The 21,305-nt window shown below is 43.7% G+C and overlaps 1 protein-coding gene across 4 annotated transcripts in view; it reads right to left on the bottom strand.

The window, feature by feature from the left end:
- The window catches only part of ripor1 (RHO family interacting cell polarization regulator 1), a 71,660-nt gene that overhangs the window by 14,454 nt on the left and 35,901 nt on the right, over positions 1 to 21,305 (bottom strand). For 3 of the 4 annotated variants that reach the window (XM_034288266.1, XM_010883869.4, XM_010883868.4), the window contains exons 2-6: positions 6,196 to 6,319; positions 2,995 to 3,144; positions 2,821 to 2,899; positions 2,694 to 2,717; positions 2,463 to 2,516 (exon numbers count right to left, since the gene is read on the bottom strand). In XM_034288266.1, the coding sequence (XP_034144157.1) occupies positions 2,463 to 2,516; positions 2,694 to 2,717; positions 2,821 to 2,899; positions 2,995 to 3,144; positions 6,196 to 6,293 (405 nt within the window). In that variant the 5' untranslated portion in view covers positions 6,294 to 6,319. Of the gene's footprint in view, positions 1 to 2,462; positions 2,517 to 2,693; positions 2,718 to 2,820; positions 2,900 to 2,994; positions 3,145 to 6,195; positions 6,320 to 14,557; positions 14,755 to 21,305 lie in introns of those variants that run through there. The other variant, XM_010883867.4, reaches the window with a different exon arrangement.

The raw sequence follows: 21,305 nt of genomic DNA, 5'->3' as shown, positions 1-21,305 counted from the left end.
GTTACTACCGCTGACTGAGCAGTCAGAAATGGCTCTGTCTCAGCAGGACAGGCAGGATTCCTCTCAATCACTCCGCAACTGCTCCAGGCTGACGAGGGAGGGCCTGTGACCTAGGGACCCATGACCTGGGGATCAGCCTTCCTCTCTCTGTAAGTGGACTTTGGACTTCCTAACCAACTGACCTCAGGTACAGACAACTTCACCTCCTCCATCCTGATCCTGAACACTGGTGTTCCAAACGGCTGCATGCTGAGCCCCCTCCTGTACTCCCTCTTCACCCATGACTGTGTTCCTGTACACAGTTCCAACATGACACCACGGTGGTAGGCCTGATCAGTGACAATGACGAGTCAGCCTACAGGGAGGAGGTCAAGCGCCTGGTGGCATGGTGCACTGACAACAACCTGGCCCTCAACGCAAAGAAAACCAAGGAGCTCATTGTGGATTACAGGAAATCTAAGGGCTGCAGTCACGCCCCTGTTCTCATCGATGGCACTGAGCTGGAGCGTGTAGCCAGTTTCTAAATCCTGGGTGTCCACATCCCCCAAGGACCTTTCCTTGTCCCTCAACACCTCAGCACTGGTCAAAAAGGCACGGCAGCGCCTGTACTTCTTGAGGAGGCTGAAGAAGGCCCGTATGTCCTCCAAGATCCTTGTGAACTTTTACTGCTGCACAATCGAGAGCATTCTGACTAACTGCGCCACAGTGTGGTTTGGTGGTTGCTCCTTAGCTGACTGGAAGGCCCTGCAATGAGTGGTGAAAACCACCCAGCACATCACGGGTGCCCAGCTCCCAGCCATCGAAGACCTCCAACGCAAGCAGTGTCTGTGTTGGGTGTGCGGCATCACCAGGGACCAATTACATCCAGGCCACACAAACTGTTTGCCCTCCTCCCATCAGGCAGGCGGTACAGGTCTCTCCGTTCTCGCACCAGCCGGCTCAGGAACAGTAACTTTCCATCTGCTGTAACCCTGCTGAACTCTGTGACTTTCCATCACTAACCATACACACCCTCTGTACTACTGGACTCCGCCACTTTCAGTTTATGTATCATTGCTATTCCTGCACATGCCGACATGTATCTTAAACTTAAACTTGCACCAAAGGATTGCCTTCTTTGCACATTTAGAACGGTCACTGTACATTTTCAATTGTTACAAACAAGTCTACCTCAGGAACCTCACTGCTGCTATCCCATCAATTTGCCTCGATTGCAAATTTAATTTAGAATGCCATTGAGAATTGCCACAACTTTTTACCTTACTTGTACATACATTATACTTAATATACATTTTCCCTTTCCATTCCACACATATAGAATTGCCATATGTAATGCATTTGCATTAATTGCAAATCTATACATTCCAATTGTACTTACATATACTCAATACTTATACATTTTTCACAATTCTGGTTAGATGCAGACTGCATTTCGTTGTTCTGTACTTCTATTGTTCAATTGCAATAAAGTTGAATCTAATCTAATCTGTTCAGGAGCATCTAAACAAGAACATCTGCTTTTATGTTATTGGTGTCAGTTACCACCTTTATTGAACAGATAAACCGGAGTCCCATGGACCCAACACATCCCCCTACAAGCCCTGAGGCACTCATGACCATCAAGGAAATAACCAATCCTTGGCATTTCCTTCTGGATGGATAAAAAGCCAAACCATTTCACCAGGGAGAGGAATGACAGGTCAACAGGCGGTTAAGTTTACTTTCAAAATAAAAATAAACCCTCTGCTCATGTTTCCCTGGTAATGGGTCATGACATTTGACCCCTAGGAGAAAAGGGAGCCCCCAAGGAGCTCACTGCACATTAAACACTAATTACACATCCAACATGGAGGAGGAGGACGTGGAGGAGGACATGGTGTAACAGTGTAACAGCATCTGTGTCAGGTTAACAGTATGGCCGGGGTCCTGCTCTCCCACAGAGGTTTAAATGCTCCGAAAGCAAATGAGGAATGTGAGACAATAGTCTGAAGCCTTCCCAGCCAGTGAACCACATCCAGACATGCGGTGTGTGTCAACAACTGCCTATCTGCTTTTACGTCACCATCATTTCACATCAAGGCATGCTGTGTGTGTCAACAACTGCCTATCATTTTAAGAAATGAAAAAAAAAAGGGACATAAAAGCACACCACTGTAGCATGAATTGTGACTTAGCAACGAGTAGGGACAAATGACGCTCACTGAACATTCAGACCTCATTAGAAATACTGGTTGCACCCTCACCTAATCCCTGACCTGTGTGTCTGCTAGCCCTGCTGCAGTGGGCGGGAGGCTTCTGACACTCTTTAAGAGGGAATTAAGTGGATACTTGTTTGAATGACACATACTGTACATAGTTAGTGCATAGCACACACACCTTTCTACATCTATTCCCATCGAACGCACCAAAGATAACCTTAAATCACACAGTCGTTTTAACATTTTCTAACACACACAACTCACCTTGCTTAGATGGAACTCAAGCCGTCGCATAAACCTCTCAATCACTTTCACTTGCTGTTGGAAGAAACACAAGGAATCAACATTCAGCTAACCTTCATTCTCTAAGTGAAATATTGGAAATTACATTTCAGACCAATGGTGGTATGGTTGTTTTAGAAGACCAACACGTGTTTCCCTATTAACATTACACGTTGCTAGTGGATGCATCATGTAGGATAGGGTTAAACTTACCTTATCCAGCTCATAGAGAAAGCCCTGAAGAGGAACACATTCAAGTCATCAATCCATCCAGTAAAACCCCTTACAAAGTAACACAGGCCCCTTTACAAAAGCTGACTGAAGACATGTTGACACTCACCAGACGAGAGTTTCTCTTGGACTCCCTCATCTGTCTGCTCAGGCCGTCCAGCTCTATCTGATGCACCTGCAGGTAGGACCTGAGACGGACAGACACGGCATTTCAATGACCTGCATGTTAGTGCTGTTTGGTGCAGATGTCTTGTTCTGGGTCTGTGTGAATGTGTACACTCACTGCAGGCCTCTCTTCAGAGCCTCGTAGACTTCGTCAAGCCTCTCTGGCTGGGGCACCTTGGGTGGAGGGGATTTGGCTGACAGGGTGAACATCCTGCTGGCTCTGGAGGGCTTCCTGGTGATGCCTGGGGTGCTGAACACTGACAGGTTCCTGAAACACAAGGCCTTTTACTAACAACACTGCTGAGACTGTAGCGCCACATCTCTGTGACTGTTGGTCATCATTTAGCAGACACTCCGATCCAGAGACTTGCAGTCAAGAGCAAACATTTACAGAAGCTGTCAGACAAACGCAAAACTCAGTAGTAGAAGGTACATCCACTGAAGTAGCTAATCAGCAAAGTGAGTGATAGAAGAGAAAACGAAATTGTAAATCGCAAACATTACGACAACAAGGTAATGGTAGGGGTCTTTTTTAGATTTTGAGAAGGTTTCAGAGGTTTGCTGAAAATGGGTAGACCTGATGCAATCAACGCAACTGTAGCAGATGGGACTTCAACATACCTTTATAAAAGTAACACAAGTGCCAATCATACAGAACTGTTAGACAACAAAATTAATGTCAGTGTTCTTTCTGTAGGCCCCCACGGGTCACAGGGATCTAATCCGCTGTGGTTTAAACGCCACAGGGGTTCACCTGGGTCTAGTGGCCAGGGGTTTACATCCTCTCAGATCACCTGGGTCTAGTGACCAGGGGTTAACATTCTGGCCCACATCTGTCTGCCATAAAGAGAAGTTCACAAGAGCAAATACAGAGGGTTCACCAGAAGATACAAACCATTCATAAGCCTCAAGAATAGAAAAGCCAGATTAGATTTTGCCTAAAAACATCAAAAAATCCAGCACAGTTCTGGAACAGCATTCTTTGGACAGATGAGACAAAGATCAACCTGTACCAGAATGATGGGAAGAAAGAAGTATGGAGAAGGCTTGGAAAGGCTCATGATCTGAAGCATACAACATCATCTGTAAAACACAGTAGAGGCAGTGTAATGGCATGGGCATGCATGGCTTCCAGTGGCCCTGGGTCACTAGTGTTTATTGATGATGTGACAGAAGACAGAAGCAGCCGGATGAATTCTGAAGTGTATAGGGATATATTGTCTGCTCAGATTCAGCGAAGCTGATTGGACGGCACTTCACTTTACAGATGGACAATGACCCAAAACATACTACGAAAGCAACCCAGAATTACTTTAAGGCAAATAAGTAGAATATGCTGCAATGGCCAATTCAATCACCTGATCTCAACCTGATTGAACATGCATTTCACCTGCTGAAGAAAAAACTTAAGGTAGAAAGACCCACAAACAAACAACTGAAGACAGCAGCAGTAAAGGCCTGGCAAAGCAACACAAAGGACGAAACCCAGCGTTTGGTGATGTCCATGCATTCTAGACTTCAAGCAGTCATTGCCTGCAAAGGACTCTCGGCAAAATATTAAAAATTAAAAGTCTATGAATGATTGTGTAAATTTGTCCAATTACATTTGAGTCCCTGAAATAAGGGGACTGTGTAAAAAACATTTCATACGATATTTTCATTCAACACCATGAATGAAAGCTGAAAGTCTGCACTTAAATTGCATCTAGGTTGTTTCATTTCAATTCCCCTGTGGTAGCGTACAGAGCCAAAATTATGAGAATTGTGTCAGTGTCCAAATATTTCCAGACCTAACTGTATCTGGAGAATGCATTAGCTCAGCGCACATTTACAAGCTAAAGGTTTCCAGGTTGAGTGAGGAATGCGATAAGAATTGGACCAGCTTTGCAAGATATGCTTAGAGGCTAGTCGATACTTTAGAAATTACTGTTAATTTGAATCTAATCTAATTTAAATAAAAGCGAATTAACATAATAACAATATCCATTAAGAGTGATTGTCAACAGGATAATCAGTTAAACAACAATGTTTTGGGGGTTCTATGCCCCATTTAGTTTTTTGGCAAAGTGGTCAGGTCAGCTGTTCATCAGTAAATGGAGGGAACCTGACAGAAATGTGTAGAAAGCGAAGAACAAGGGGAATGCAGTGGGGCGGGGGGTGGGGGGTGGGGGGTTTGGGCTCACAGCATTGTAGCTCACAGCAATGACACCAAAACACAACTCTCAACGCATCAAACATATTGTAGCTCAACTCTACGTACTGCAAGAAGAGGAATAGGGAAAGGGTCACTGTATTTTTCTAATCCCTGGAACAATGTGAAAACCATGAAACAATGTTCCCTGTAGTACTTTTGGCCACTGAGCAAGTCTTGGGTGTTGTTAAGGGAATCTTGAACAGTTTGAGAATTCTGGATGTAAGGAACGCTGCCTCTAATTTCTCTGCGTTCCTTATAAATCTGAGGAGGTCCTGAAACCTTGGACCACACCTCAGGAATACCTGGCCTGACAACTTACAGCTAACCGTGTCCAAAGTCCTCCTGGTTGTGTTGCAGGTCTGTTTTCACTGCCCACAGCCCACCTGGTCGTCCCTGTCCTTGTTAACCTGGTTGTGCAGCTGATCTGGATTCTGCCTAAATTATAGGCAGAATAACTGATAGCTAGAATTTACCCCAGAAATGGGGTGTCAAAGGACTGCTTTCCCATTGAGGGACCTCTTGTTGTGGTCTCTCTTGCTGCCTCTCGCTCTTGTAGTCATGCATATACACTGAATTCTCTCTATGTCCTTCCTTTCACATTCGGACTCCATTATGTCCTGTTTTCCTTTTAATAAATAACCAAATTCTTCTGATGACTGGGAGGAAAACGAATGCTTATGTTGATACACCAAAGCTTCCCACACATGCCCACAAGCCCGTATGTGAACACGTGTGTTTGCAGACCATAGTCCCCTATTAAACTCTGCGGAGGCCAGTCAGCTTTGAAGACTGGAAAATTATAATGAACAATAAATACTTTTCCCCTTGCCATAAAAGGAGACGCCTGCAGTATCGCCGCCTCAGGGAAAGAGTGAGATTTGCAGAACATCCTGTCAGGTGGGGCTCAACCGTAGACACCTAGTCGCTTTGTCTGCGCGTGCTCATTTGTGTTTATCCGTTGGCGTGCGTACGTGAGAGAGAAATGGAAAGTATGTGACACAGATGGCTTATCTTTCGATGTGGAGAACAGTAGCCTGGAGCTGCATTGTTGAACGTGTAGATATAGCAGTGCAGTTGGGCACCCAACAGTGGTGTGTAAGGCCTTATCAGAGGGAGAGTTCTCACCTGTAGGGCTTATCGTAGGAGTTGACCCCAGCAAACGACTGGCTCCTAGTGATGGATCTGGAGATGATTCGTCGCGCCGGGCGCACGGAGAGGGACATGGTGGACACAGCTCTGGAGGGACTCCCTGCAGAGACACAGGAAGGAGAAAACTTCAGGGGCAGAGCAGCAACTAAGAAAAGGCTGATTGGGCTTTTCAGTTATCCGGCAGCACAGCAAATCAACACACAAAAAGTTGAAGTGACAAAATTCCAGTTCAGGTCAAGAAATCTTATTTTAGAGCTATTTGACAGATTATGTAACATTTAAATAATGTGTTTTGGGAAGATTTCTCTCTGTGCATCTTTCTTTTGCCTCAACAGTGATTAGCTGAAAAAGCCACTAACGGAAGACTCAGAACTGCCATTGCAACATTGTTTTTGGTAGGAAGGAAATATGGCAGAATCAAAATAATCATGTCAACATTAACTTTAAACATGCCATACATTCTCATGTATAAAAGAACTAAAACGTTAAATCGGAGTCTCTATTACAAGGCCTGCCATCCCCCACCATGCACCTCTACATCCTCTCCCACTTCCTCTGGTGAAAGGTCAAGCGAGGGCACTGTGTGTCACTGCTTCCACGCTGGAAACAAAAGGCAGTGAAGATCCAGGGATAACAGAGACACAGTACAGACTGCAAAAGAATTACTGCCTGGCTGCCCCTATCTCTATTCTCGTCTCTACCCACACCCTTCCTCTAGAGCTGCCAGGGCACAGCACAAAGTTACAACCGTGTATCAAAAACAATAACGGGTAGAGAGACAGTGAGAGGATTGGGCTCTCCCAGTACAGATAAACAACAGAATTTAATGTTTTAATGATTTTGAGTTATGCTGTAAGACACGGAAGAAACTGATCACTGCATCAACACATTTGTTTTTGGACACATTCTGGTGAGGCTCAGTTATGCTGGGTTTGCGGTTATTGGTATGCAGTGTATGTGTGCATTAGGGACTTTTCATTTGAGGAGAGGCCAGCATTAGGGTATTGTGGATGTTGTACTTCTCTATGTGAATGTATGTTGCTTCTCTTATTGAGCTTTCTTCAAGTCTTCTCACTACCTCTCCACCCCATTTACAGAATCTTTCAAAGTTTTCAACAGACTTGTCAGACACTGTCTGTCTGTCTTATAGCGTTGCCAAATAAGACAGTGCAGCTACCAAATTTGACCAGCTGGAATATGTGTGGTTTGAACCATCAGAAACAATACAGCAAGTTATTTTACCATTTATAGAAATGAAAGCTGGATATAGTAGATTTCCAGTGATTGTTTTCCAGAAGCTTGTTTAAATATATAGAAAAAGAATTGTACGGAAAAGTCATGACATCAACATGGACTCATTGTACTTCTATAATATTCCCTGTGGGCAGGTGGTTGGGTGGTTGGACAGTATTAGTTGCAGGATTTTATTTGGAGACAGTGGGGAGAAAGATAAAGGCACAGGGCAGCTATGTATGAGTGGGACCAGGGACTCAATAAGCTGTGATTGACTAGATGTAGCCCACCTTTTCCAACCTGCTTACGGGTTGTAATTACGTGTGTTTAGTGGGATGGCAAATTAGGGATTTATGTGTATGTGAATATACTGATACACCGACCAGCCACAACATTATGACCACTGACAGGAGAAGTGAATAACACCGATAATCTTGTTATCATGGCACCTCTCAGTGGGTGGAATATATTAGGCAGCAATTGAACATTCTGTCCTCATAGTTGATGTGTTAGAAGCAAGAACAATAAGCAAGCATAAGGATCTGAGCGAATTTGACTAGGGCCAAATTGTGATGGCTAGACAACTGGGTCAAAACATCTCCAGAACAGTGGTCAGTACCTATCAAAAGTGATCCAAGGAAGGAAAAGTGGTGAATCGATGACAGGGTCATGGTGCAGGTGGGAAGCAAAGGCTGGCCCGTGTGGTCCGATCCAACAGACGAGCTACTGTAGCACAAACTGCTGAAGAAGTTAATGCTGAACTGATAGAAAGGTGTCAGAACACACAGTACATCGCAGTTTGTTGCGTATGGGGCTGTGTAGACCAGTCAGGGTGCCCATGCTGACCCCTGTCCACTGCTGAAAGCGCCTACAATGGGCACGTGAGCATCAGAACTGGACCACAGAGGAATGGAAGAAGGTGGCCTGGTATGATGAATCACGTTTTCTTTTACATCACATGGATGGCTGGGTGCGTCTCTTACCTGGAGAACACACGGCACCAGGATGCACTATGGGAATGCACTATGGCTGGCGGAGGCAGTGTGATGCTTTGGGCAATGTTCTCCTGGGAAACCTTGGGTCCTGACATTCATGTGGATGTTACTTTGACACGTACCTCCTACCTAAGCATTACTGCAGACCATGTGCACCATTTCATGGCAATGATATTCCCTGATGGCATTGGCCTCTTTCAGCAGGATAATATGCCCTGCCACAAAGCAAAAATGGTTCAGGAATGGTTTGAGGAACACAACAACGAGTTTAAGGTGTTGACTTGGCCTCCCAATTCCCCAGATCACAATCCAATCGAGCATCTGTGGGATCTGCTGGACAAGTCCGATCCATGGAGGCCCCACCTCACAAACTTACAGGACTTAAAGGATCTGCTGCTAACCTCTTGGTCCCAGATACCACACCACACTTTCAGAGGTCTAGTGGATTCCATGCCTCAATGGGTCAGGGATGTTTTGTCGGCAAAAGGGGGACCTACACAATATTAGTCAGGTGGTCATAATGTTATGGCTGATGGGTGTATATACGAATGTAATCTAGTATAAATAATCAAGTATGTATAATCTAAATATATACATTTGATTCCATAGTTGTGTTTAGTTTCTGTTGATTACGTTCTGTCTGAGTTTATTATAGTGAATCCACAGTAGTGAATGTGGACCTGACACTGGTGAAATTGTTTCAGTGTTAGTGACATCACACAGCACCTCAAAAAATTACATTGGAAGAGAACTAATTCAGTCATACTAAACACACAAATGAAACGTAAACCTTTCTCTCCTTCAGAAAACAGTAGCCTCTGTTCTACTGGCAAATGTTAGTTGTCTTGTTTGGATAGCAGGACCGATAAGAAGTTGCTTAGATACGGAGATCCAAGCCCTCAGGAAGGAAGCCAAAGTTTATTTTCAACTTGAGTGTTAGTCAGGAAATAGCAGTCATAGCTACAAATGACACGCACCATAAAACACACAGTTAAGCTTCAAATCAATTCACTACATCCAAATGATCCCCATAGCTCAACACATAATAGCATTTCAACTACATCCATCACACTCAGCAAAACCCAGAAACCGACCAGATCTGTAATAAGAGATTTTTTTTTTTAATTGTTACTTTGCAACCCCCTGACACCCCACACATCTGCAAACTCCCCCACACGTGCCACTGGTTTGGGATTGCTTTGCTCCACCCAGCACACACCAATCCCAGCAGCATCGCTCCAACCTCATTCATCTGATGCTTCATGCTCTTCTAAGCTGTTATTTGACTGTTTGATGGCACAAGGTGCAAAATCTTCTCGTAGTGATAGTCCAAGAGAACAAAACAGAAAACAGCTACAATAGTGCTCATATACAGAGAAATGTTTCACTTCATCCAAGCTGCCAGGTTCAGATGGAAAACTTAGGGTTATGTCCTGATTAAAGGAAATGAAGTCTGCCTACACTGCAGTGATGAGAAAGGAATATTGCCGGTGGGTAGAATCAATATTTCATCACTCACTGATCCCTGATAAGATCCGGATTTCCCTTTTCAGTCAATTAGAGAGCTTAAGCAGGGATCTCCAAAGACGGCCCACGGGCCAGACCCAGCCCCCCACAACGTTATCAATGGAGTTTTCAGATAATTCAGTTGCCTCGTTCAAGTTCTCCCTACATACAATTGAAGTTATATTTAAATTGCTTTTCAATGACAGGTTGATTCATATGCCTCCATGAGTATTGAAATGTTCTGATGAAGCTCTGACAACAATTCTGACATTGGCTGAAACAACTTATGAGAAGTTCAATGCTGCTTCACTTTGTGTGACCTGGAAGTTATCTAGAAAAGGCAAGCCATTTGTTGATGCCAAGCTTGTGAAAGTATGCATGTTGGGAATGGTGTAGGAGCAGTTTTCAGGAGATAAAACAAAGAGGACATTGCCAACCATAAAAAGGTCTTTGCATCTCGTTTAGCAGCGAAATATCCTATTGTTAACCTGCTACACTGCATCATTCATCAAACAGTTGTCTGGGGAAATGAGGCAAACAAACAATGGACACCGTTATAAAAAATTGCAAACAACATCCGCTCAACCTCAAGTTTATAGCTGTGGCTTTTTCAAAATGTTGCTTCAGAAGCAAGAGGCTGAATAAACTGACCAAGTACAAAACAAGGATGTCTGCTGGATGAGTAGGTGGCGAGTTTCAGAATGATCCTATGCCCTTATTGAAGTGGTAGCTCAGTTTCTATCCAACCAGAAACGAGCTAAAGCAGATGAGTTAACAAGTTTATGCAAGATCCATGTCCCATGTGGCTTTGTGTGACATCACAAGCCACTCCAACTCAACCTGCAGCTGCAAGGTGTGGGGACAAGTGTGGGAGAAGAAAAACAGATAGAGGAAAGAATAAATCATGGCAAGTGAGTAATGGGACAGACTGGGAAGACAAATAAATAGTTGTGCCTCATCACTAAACTGGTCATTTGATTTTATTTCTTACCGGTACTGTATGTTGGAAGTTTGTTGAAGCACTAACAGAGTAATGCCTCGATCATACCTACAGTATCATTGCACAAAGTCGTAGACAAGGATCACCTGGTTGAGTGACACTAAAGCTTGACTTAAACCCTTTGATACTATTCCTGTCAGGCTCATTAACGGAGCAGTTTAATGGATGTTTGATAAATCCGATACATACAGCACACAGAACACACAGCGTTTGCCTCTGTAACACTACGCTGCAATACAATTGCAGCTTACCACCGGAGATACATTTTCATTCTGGTGCACGAAAACTCAGTGACATTGTAGCGTGACCGAGGTGTAGGACCCTGTCTTATCACAGCAACTCCCAGAATTCAGGATAGTCGTAGATTGGGAAAATCCTCACAAGAAATAAGTCGCGCCCTGCAGTGCAGCAATTATGTCTCACCACTCACTAAACCGGGAAGTTAGCCAGGACTTTTTCGCTTGGAGAAGAACGCTTATCCAGCCAACGACTGCAATGAGCTTGCTGGCGCCAGACCCACCACAAAAGATTCACTCCACCTTGACACGACATGGCAAACCCTGTCGGCCTTCTTTCCCTACAACCCAGGCCAAATCGCGCCAGCCTTTGTAGGACTCTCCGGCCTCGTCAGTGCTGCGTGACCATGGAATGAAACCAGACTGCAGGGCCACTCTGGAGGCGCAGCGCTAGTAGTTCACACAAACAGAGTCAAAACACCTTTAATTATACAGCTGGCAGCACACTGCACTTACTGTGCACAACCTCATCACAGACACACACACCTTCATTGGGATCCTCATCATGGGCATCTTGTAGCACACAGGACAGAGGTAAGTGACACATTACCCTTCATTCACTTTGCTGTTCAGCCTGAACACCTTGCTGCACCGTCCCCAGTCCCAGGTCATACCAGGCTCCTACTTGTCCCAGAAAAGATGGATCGGGCCGTGAATAAATACAGTGTGATCAAACGCTGGCCAAATCTATTGAGAATCACATTGGCATAAACCCATGCGAGCTGTGAGCGACATTACTACAGGTTTCCATTGGTTTCCATGATGTGTGTGGTGTGCGGCTGGGCAGGGTCAGAAGCCCATGGACATGATCGCACCCATTGTTCAGCTGCCTGGCTGGCCCGGTTCCACGACAGTTCTAGAAAACAAAGTACACAGGGGCCACCACAACCCGCTGGCACGCCCTGACATCACTTTACGTCTCCATCACACGCCCTGACATCACTTTACATCTCCATCACACACACCAAACGTCACTTTGACTCCATCGCACCCCCCTGACATGACTTTGTCTCCATCACACATGCTCTGACCCGCTCTCATTGTGTACATAGAACTAGCACCGTTATCAGTGTATTTCACACCTGCAGATAAAAGGACAAGTGTCGTGTCGTGTCTGAATGACAGAGAAAACAGCAGCTTTTTTGTGATGAGCCAGACAGAGGTGCCCAGCTGGGATAACAGCCCGGGTCCCAGGACTGAACATCTGTGGGGTTAGGACTTGGGGGTAGAAAGGCATGCCAGCCCTGGGGGAGGGACATGGAAAAAGCTAGCCGCCTCCAAAATCAACACTGGGGACAGAAAGTGGTGCAACAAGCTTTCAGAGGCACAGCAGAACAAGGGTAGAGGGGCCCTTAACACAACCCAGAGAGTAACCCACTGTTGTATAACCATAACACACAGACCTTCTTATTACCAGGAAATCTGAAGATGATGAGAAATAGACCTCTATAATCAAATAAAGCCTGATCCAATGTCCAACCAGTAGGGGCTAAACATCACCGTCTGGATCCATAGACCTCTATAGCCAAATAAAGCCTGATCCAATGTCCAACCAGTAGGGGCTAAACATCACCGTCTGGATCCATAGACCTCTTTACCAAATAAAGCCTGATCCAATGTCCAACCAGTAGGGGCTAAACATCACCCGTCTGGATGCACTGGAAAAGCTTCTATAAAGAAAAACAGAAAGGGTAAACAAGCTAACCTAATCAGGAACGTAATGAGTTTTTCATAAAGTCAAAAATATAAGGCGGCTTGCTGCTTGCTCCCATCTCACATTCAGGATATGGTCTCCAGGTCGGTCCTGGTGACCACCAGCTAGGAGTCATGGGTCACGTCTCTGCGAAAGCCCCTAAACACGTGTCCCCTTCCTTCCATTCTTTCTGCAACATCCTAACAAAGCCCCTCTACTTCCCTTCTCCCCATCCACCCCTTGTCTGCAGTCCTCCAAGCCCACTCATACCGTAACAAACACTCCCAATTCACATTCACTATCTGATGTAGTCAACCAATTCATCAATGAGTCGACAATCACAGACATTACTTCTTCATGCAGAATTACTACTTTGATGTCTCAGAGAATGGTCAAAGTACAAATGAAACTGTGTAGTTAACTGACCGTTCCACTGACTATTACAATGTTGCCGCAGTGGTCGGGTCATTGTGTTGTGTTGTCAGCCTCAAAGAAATTGGGAGAAAGCTCGGGAGAAAGCTACAAAAACGTGTCAGCAAGTATGATAATTACCCAATACTGATTAAAACCCAACACGGTTTACATAAATCATGTCAGTAATCTGACCCAGTCAAGCACCTCATTCTCTGTCCTTTGCCCAAAAGTCCAAGAGTATGTTTCTTGTATTTTATTATTACACTGGGCATTACAGACAGGTTTGAAGGACCGTAAAATACCAAATCGTTGCGGTCATTACCAGTGTGTGACTCGCCACAAGCAATGGGATGTAACACCAGATACTAACAGGCCTCTACCAGGGTTTGTTTTTGTGTTATTGACAGCCGAAGCACGGCATCTCCGGAAACAGCTGGACTACCTCAACGCCCACAGATCGACACGGCTAGCAACCTTCCCAAAGACCAGTTTGTTTCCCTACTACACACCAAATAAACCACATTAATTTGGACATGCAGGGGATGACCACCTGGGTGTTACCACAAACCACAGTCCTCTGATCCCACAACCAGAGGTCTAGAGAACAGCACTAGACATTGAGATTGACCAGAGCTGTTAGAAAGAGGAACAAGGTTGGTCTCCGACTCCAGGGCTTTCAGTTTCAAAATAGTTCCAATCAAAAGGAAATGAAGGAGGGTTTGCAATTCCCTGCTTTTAGGGCATTGCCAGACAGCTCTAGCTTCAGCCCTGACAAACAAACACCACAATCTATAGCAGAAAGGAATTCTAAAAACAGAGAAAGTGAGTGAAGAGATATTGGGTCATTGTTTGAAAACACAAAAAGAATGTAAACTGAACATTTAGAAGCAATGAAAAAACAAACATTCAGACAGAAAACCTGGTGGTGGTAAAACGAGGGTATATTTTACAAGATGCCTCAAACCAAGTAAAAAGCTCCACCGCCCAACATAAGCAGGGAGTGACTAATGTTTGACTTACCATACCAGAATCTGCACACAACATACCAAAACAAAGTATACGAACACCATTGCAAAATACAGAAAAAAAACAACATCCCGTAAATCACAATTCTCCCAGCATTCACTGGAACTAAAACAACCTCAACAAAATCTGCATATCCACAGGTCCTACTTTAATGAAATTAGAGGGCTAAGAGTACCTCCATATCCACTGTACATCTTTGAAAGTATGTCAATAATTGTCAATAATCGTCTTCCTGTCAAGCGTTGACTACTCAGAACAGACCAGGAAAGGTTCTCTTAATCGCAACGTCTTCCGAGAGAGACAGATCCACGGCTGGGAATCCGGCAGCGTCTCCTTGTCTGAAGTTTAATCTCTGGCCCCTCTCTCAAACTTAGAGGAGACGAAAGCAGAGCAGAGGCACTGCCAGGAAATAGGAAGGCGGTCACTCTCCCGGCAGCCCTCTCCTCCTACTCCTCCTTTCGGCTTCCTCTACTCTTCCCCGGCTGACATCACAGTCTTCCTGCCTCTCCCTCTTCCACCAAGACCGGCACATTGTTTCAAACTCATAAGTTACATGTGATCATACGGTTGTGTTCTATGCCGCCATCCAAAATAGGACCCTGCATAACATTGCGTAACCGTGGCAACACTAAAGACCCTTGTAATATAATGCTTTTTTTCTATGACTTAGACAAGCATTACACAAGTCTGAAATAACTAAACATAATGAGTTATGATCACTATCAGTTTTGAGTCATTCATGACTAATCCCTTTCATCACCAAGGAGACTGTATATCGAGGATGTATACAATTTCCTATAAATACCTTGACACTTTACATTTGTAATTTGGTGCGTCCTACTCTAAAGTTAACATCCTCAGACACAGAAGTCTTCTTCAACATCTTCATACAAGTTTCTCAGGACTCTTGCCACATAGCTGAACTCTGGAAGACAAAACCATCTAGTAGAACTGCTTGGCTGTCTCCATCTTATAATTGAAATTATAGACATGAGACTCCTTGGAACATGTGTGATCAGTAACTTGTGACATCCAGGGCATATTCACAGAAGCACAACCACAAATGTGTTTATCGAAGATCTGTCAGACCAAGGGACTTCAGAACCTGACCGCATGCTTATGACCATGTTCATGGGGACCCTGCTCTGATTCAGGTAATTTACCTTACTGGGTATATAGCTGCTCTTTAAACTGAAGAATGACACTGAAGTCAGTAACAAAGGCACATCTGTTATGTTCAGCCATATGACAACAGAATGAAAACCAAATCACACCAGATAATAACTGACAGTATCACATGACAACTAAAGTGACTAACAGTGAATGGAGTATGTGAGGCAGTAGGGCTGTCACGATGACATTTTAGTTGATGTTTAATTGGCACACAAATAATTGCGATTAAACATTGGTCTATATTGTAAATGTTGCGCCACTATTATAGTGTAGCCTAATTATACTGTAAAAATACATGATGTGGATCCAGAGAAGAATCTTCTTATTTGTGTTTTTTGCACTTTTGAGCGCCACATTCCTGGAGTAAATTTGCCTCCTCCAAATTATTGGGCTCACCTCTTCCATTCTGGGGTAAAACCGAAATGCATTCAGGGCGGTGCAGCAGTGTTCAGCCCTGGAACTACCACTAAATCAATGTGGTTAATGATTACTGTGATTACACAATGATTACACAAAATGCAACCACAAAGCAATGACAATAACATTTCGCTGCACATTGTGACGTTTCATCTGTCGCTCTGCTGCAAATATTATAGCCTAATTATTTGAAACAGCCTTCCTTATGGAGCAAAACAAGTTTTAAAGGTTAATATGCAATGGGAAAACATATAATTATATCCATACAGTGGATATAAAAAGTCTACACACCCCTGTTAAAATGCCAGGTTCTTGTGATGTAAAAGAATGAGAAAGATAAATCATGTCAGAACTTTTTCCACCTTAAATGTGACCTATAACAAGAACAATTCAATTGAAAAACAAACTGAAATCTTTAAGAGGGAAAAAAAAAAAACTCGGTTGCATAACAGTGCACACAAATGCCAAAATTGCCTGGTATTTTCAACTGTTCATAATTCCCTCCACTCTGACTAAGGCCCCAGTTCCAACTGAAGAAAAACTGCCCCAAAGCATGATGCTACCACCAACATGCTTCACTATGGGTATGGTGTTCTTTGATTGATGTGCAGTGTTGTGGTCAAATATGGTCAAAAAGTTCAACCTTGGTTTCCTCCAACCATAACACATTTTCCCACGTGATTTAGGGAGACTTTCTTTGTAAGGAAAGGCTTCCGTCTTCTATATGAAGAATACAGGAGAATGTTGTCACATGTAGCACACAGCCAGTACTTGCCAGAAATTCTTGCAGTTCCTTCAATGTTGCTGGAGACCTCTTGGAAGCCTCACTGACCAGTTTTCTTCTCATCTTTTCATCAATTTGGGAGGGACGTCCAGTTCTTGGTAATGTGTCTGTTGTGCCACATTTTCTCCACTTGATGATGACTGTCTCCACTGTGTTCCATGGTTATTTTGTACCCTTCTTCTGACTGATATCTTTCAACAATAAGATCCCTCTGATATTTGGAAGCTCTCTGCAGACCATGGCTTTTGCTCTGAGAAGTAACTAAGAAAATGTCAGGAAAATCCTACTAGAACAGCTGAACTTTATTTGTGATTAATCAGAGTCACTTTAAATTATGGCAGGAGTGTATGACTTTGAGTTTGAATGTGATTGATTAATTCTGAACACAGCCACATCCCAGTTATAAGTGGGTGTGCACACTTATGCAACCAGGTTATTGTAAGGTTTTTATTTTTCATTTATCCCCCTCAAAGATTTCAGTTTGTTATAATTTTTTACATTAAAAGTGGACATGATTTATCTTTGTCTCATTCTTTTACATCACAATAACCTGGCATTTTAACAGGGGTGCGTAGACTTTTTATATCCACTGTACATGCTAATCCGTATTATGCAATTACCAAATATGGTTGGAAATCACAAAATTCGACATACAATATTAGTAAAAATATTTTGCACACACTTCAGTGTTTATTTCTTTTGTTAATCAGAGTTGATGCGACAGATAATCGACCAATGCTTTTGTCTATTAAATAATGATGTTGCGAAATTACATTACTGTGCATAGCAAAACAAATTGAAATTAATAAGAAAACGAGTTTCAGTAAATGACCTGTGCCTATAACTTTATGCAAAGCTGTCAAATGCTCTTCTGCTCCCATGGCGTAGACATCCTAACTGATGGAAATGGAAATCATTTGCATGGTATTTTTTTTGGCCTAAAAGAACCCTGATTCAGATTGGAAACATATGATTTTGGAATCAAAAGATAGTGATCTTTTCACAATCTTTTTGCACAGTCTTTAAAATATTTTGCAATAATGGCAACAGTCCTATGAGGCAGTCTATGTAAATCAAATCAAGGTCTGTTAACCACAGTGGTTAGCGCCATGGGGAAACCCCACACAGTTTCAACCTGGTTCGGGGACCAGTGTTCAACATGGGTCAACAGGACACCGCCCTACACAATGACACAGAGATAAAGGGATAAGAATTAAATGTTTGAAAAAATGTCCCTCCTTTAGAGCACTTCTTTTCAGTAGGGAGCAACCAAAGCATGTGCTGAATGACTGTGTGACCCAGGTGCCACCGGTGGAAATTATTAGTCTGGAGCCCAGTAATATAGAAACACAGACTGAAAAAGTCCAACACACAGCAGTTGCACAGACACACAGACTCTTAGAATCAGAAAGAGTTTGACTGCCAAGTAAGTTTCACAACAAACTAGGAATGTGTTCTGGTCCGTTTCAGTACAAAAGAAATAAAAACTAATAAGAACAAGGGGTTGTAAATTTGTCCAGTTGAGGGTTGTGTTTGTGTATGTGGGGAGTGGGCTATAGTCAGTTTGGCTCCGGGGGCAGGTTCATGAGCCCAACTGCTGTAGGTACTGTTCTTGAGGCGAAAGGTTTTGCTCCTGATAGACCTCACCCTTCTGCCAGAGGGGAGAGTTGTGAATAGTCCATTTCCAGGGTGAGAGGGATCAGCCCCAATCTTTGACGCTCACCTCAGTGTCCTGGAGGGTTGTAGGTCATATAGAGATGGCAGATTACAGCCAATCACCCTCTCAGCAGAGTGGAAGATGTGCTGCAGCCTGCCCTTGTCCTTGGCAGTGGCGGCAGCGTACCAGACAGTGATGAGGAGATCAGGATGGACTCTATGATGGCAGTGTAGAAAAGCACCATCATAGTCTTTGGCAGGTTGAACTTTTTCAGCTGCCGCAGGAAGTACATCTAAAACAGGACTGTCCAGAGTACCTTTCAGTGAGTGGTAGATACATTAAAGAGCCAAAACATTATGACCACTCACATATGGAAGCCACTAACATTGACCATCTCCTAACAAGGGCACATGTCAAGGTAGATTAGATGGCAAGTGAACACTCAGTTCTCATATTCAACAAGTTGGATGCAGGAGAAATGGGCAGGAGTTAAGACCCGAGTGACTTTGACAAGGGCCAAATTGTTATGGCCAGACGATCTGCAGTGTTGAGTTCCCACCGACAGTGGTCTGAGGAGGGACAAACCACACACCAGTGACACAGGGTTGGGTCGCCCAAGGCTCATTGATGCGCGAGGACAACAAAGGCTATCTCGTCTGCTCCGAACTCACAGAAGGTCTGTTACGTGTACGCCGTTTACCAGGGGAAGTGATGGCACCAAGATGCATTGTAGGAAGACGACAAACGGGTGGAGGGAGTGTGATGGTCTGGGCAATGTTAGGTCAGGAAACCCTGGGTCTGGGCATTGTGTGGATGTCAATTTGACACGTACCACCTACCTAAACACTGTTGCAGACCAGGTACACCCTTTCATGGCAATAGTATTCCCTGATGGCGGTGGCCACTTTCAGCAGGACAATGTGCCCAGCCACACTGCACATCTGCTGCTAATGTCTTGGTGCCAGATAGCACCTATTTTATTATAAAATGAACTTACCTAGACAGTCTTAATACATCTAAATATAAATGATTTAGACATTATAATAGACCTACTCGATTAATGTTTTACATGTAGGCCTTTTCTGGCCTGCAAATCATTTATGATCAACAAATTACAAAACAAATGTGGTCCTCAATGTAATATTTTTTTTTTGACTTGGCCCCCGAGCCAAAAAGTTTGCCCTACCCCGGCACGTATCCTACAGGGAATAGTAAGTGGGTGGGCAGTGGAGGTGTAAAAAAATAAACAATAATAAATACAATTTAAAATACATTAAAAAAAAACAGGCTGAATGCCCCTTGACCTCTGTGCTGATGGTGTGATAATGGGATGTAGGATAAGCAAGGGATGGAAAGAGGAGCGAGGCCTCCTGGAGTGAGAGGTGGGCTGGGGATTTAGGGAGCAGTTGTCCTGCAGCTCTAAGCTCTTATCTCCCAGGAGGCAGCTGTTCCCGCCAGTGACATAACTTAAGACAGACTGGGAACCACCCCTCAGAGCCAATAGTCAGTCAGGAAAGGAAGAGGCCTTACGGCTTAAATCAGAACACAGCTCCTGTGCAGCTCATTTGTAGAGATTCATATTTCACTTCATCCAACCTGAAAAGGTATTCAGATGGAAATTGTTGGGTTAAGTCCTTCTGAAGGTGAGATTAAAACAAAGCACATTACAGCCATTTTTGCTTATCAGTTTCTCTGTTGAACCACCCACCAAGTTCCATCACCGTGGAATGCACATTCCCTGCAGGGCTCTCTTCTAAGCCTTCTTGGCATAGGCCCATATAATACAGCTCACAATGAGACTTCGGAGGAAGCTGATAATATAAAACCACAAACAGTAAAGGTTAATAACTATTAAAAGAGAGAGAACACTATTTCTGGGGCAGACATTATAGTTGATGATTTGAACAACACAGCGTGTTACTGTATCACTGAATACTACAAAGCAGGAAGAAACAGCTTTGCCACTGACATAAGCCACATAAATACCCCAGAACAACGCATGTCATCTGGGTCACACTGAGATAAGGTGCCATGCTACACACTGACATAGGGTTATCACACAGAGGCCTAACACCTGGAAGTATGTTGGAGGGGGATTTACACAGCACCGTATGAATGTGTAGTCTATGTTAAATTGTTACACCAAAAACCACATACAGTCAAAGGAGTAGAAACTAAATATTCTAGTACATCCTTGCTATGACCCAAGAGAACGTAGAGACCAACTCCAGCCATCCCATCCTCAGCCTCACTCAACGCCAAGCACTTCACTCCCCTCCAAAAAAAAAAAACAGTACCACACCAGGCAGAAGACAGATAATGGCCAATTTTAACGTGGCACAAGCCCTGCATTGGACTCTAATACAGCAGACATGCTTGTCTCAACTCCCCTTCCTTTGGATCTTAAATCAAAATGAGCTTTATTCATTACATCTGCTTGTTCAGCAGGCACCAGGGAATAAATATGCACAAAAAGAAAACTATCTGTATAAGACATCATGTGGATTAGCCCTGAGAAAACAAGCCTAAAAGCAGGACACATCGATGGAAAGTAGCTAATCTTGTCATCATTGTATTTTGTGGAAGTGTCCAATGTTTTCAGCTAGAATAAAGAACACTGTTTCGGTTCATTTGAATTCAATTTATATCAGTTCATATGAATTGATACTGACGCAAATTCAAGAGTATACTCTAGCTAGCTCATCACAGCTAGGCCAAATGCTGATTCAACTGCAATGCTACAGAGTTAGGACACTGATCATTCATGATGACCATTCCCTGCCCAGCTTATCTTCAGGTTGGTATGACCAGTGTCGGAAGAATCAATTCCATTTCTCTAACCTTGGCATGAACACAATCATCACATGTACAGTATTTTACAGAATAACTAAA

This window comes from Esox lucius, chromosome 19 (genome assembly GCF_011004845.1).
Source record: "Esox lucius isolate fEsoLuc1 chromosome 19, fEsoLuc1.pri, whole genome shotgun sequence".
Lineage (NCBI taxonomy): Eukaryota > Metazoa > Chordata > Actinopteri > Esociformes > Esocidae > Esox > Esox lucius.
The sequence above is the reverse complement of the archived record's forward strand: the minus strand, read 5'-3'. Positions and strand labels throughout refer to the sequence as shown.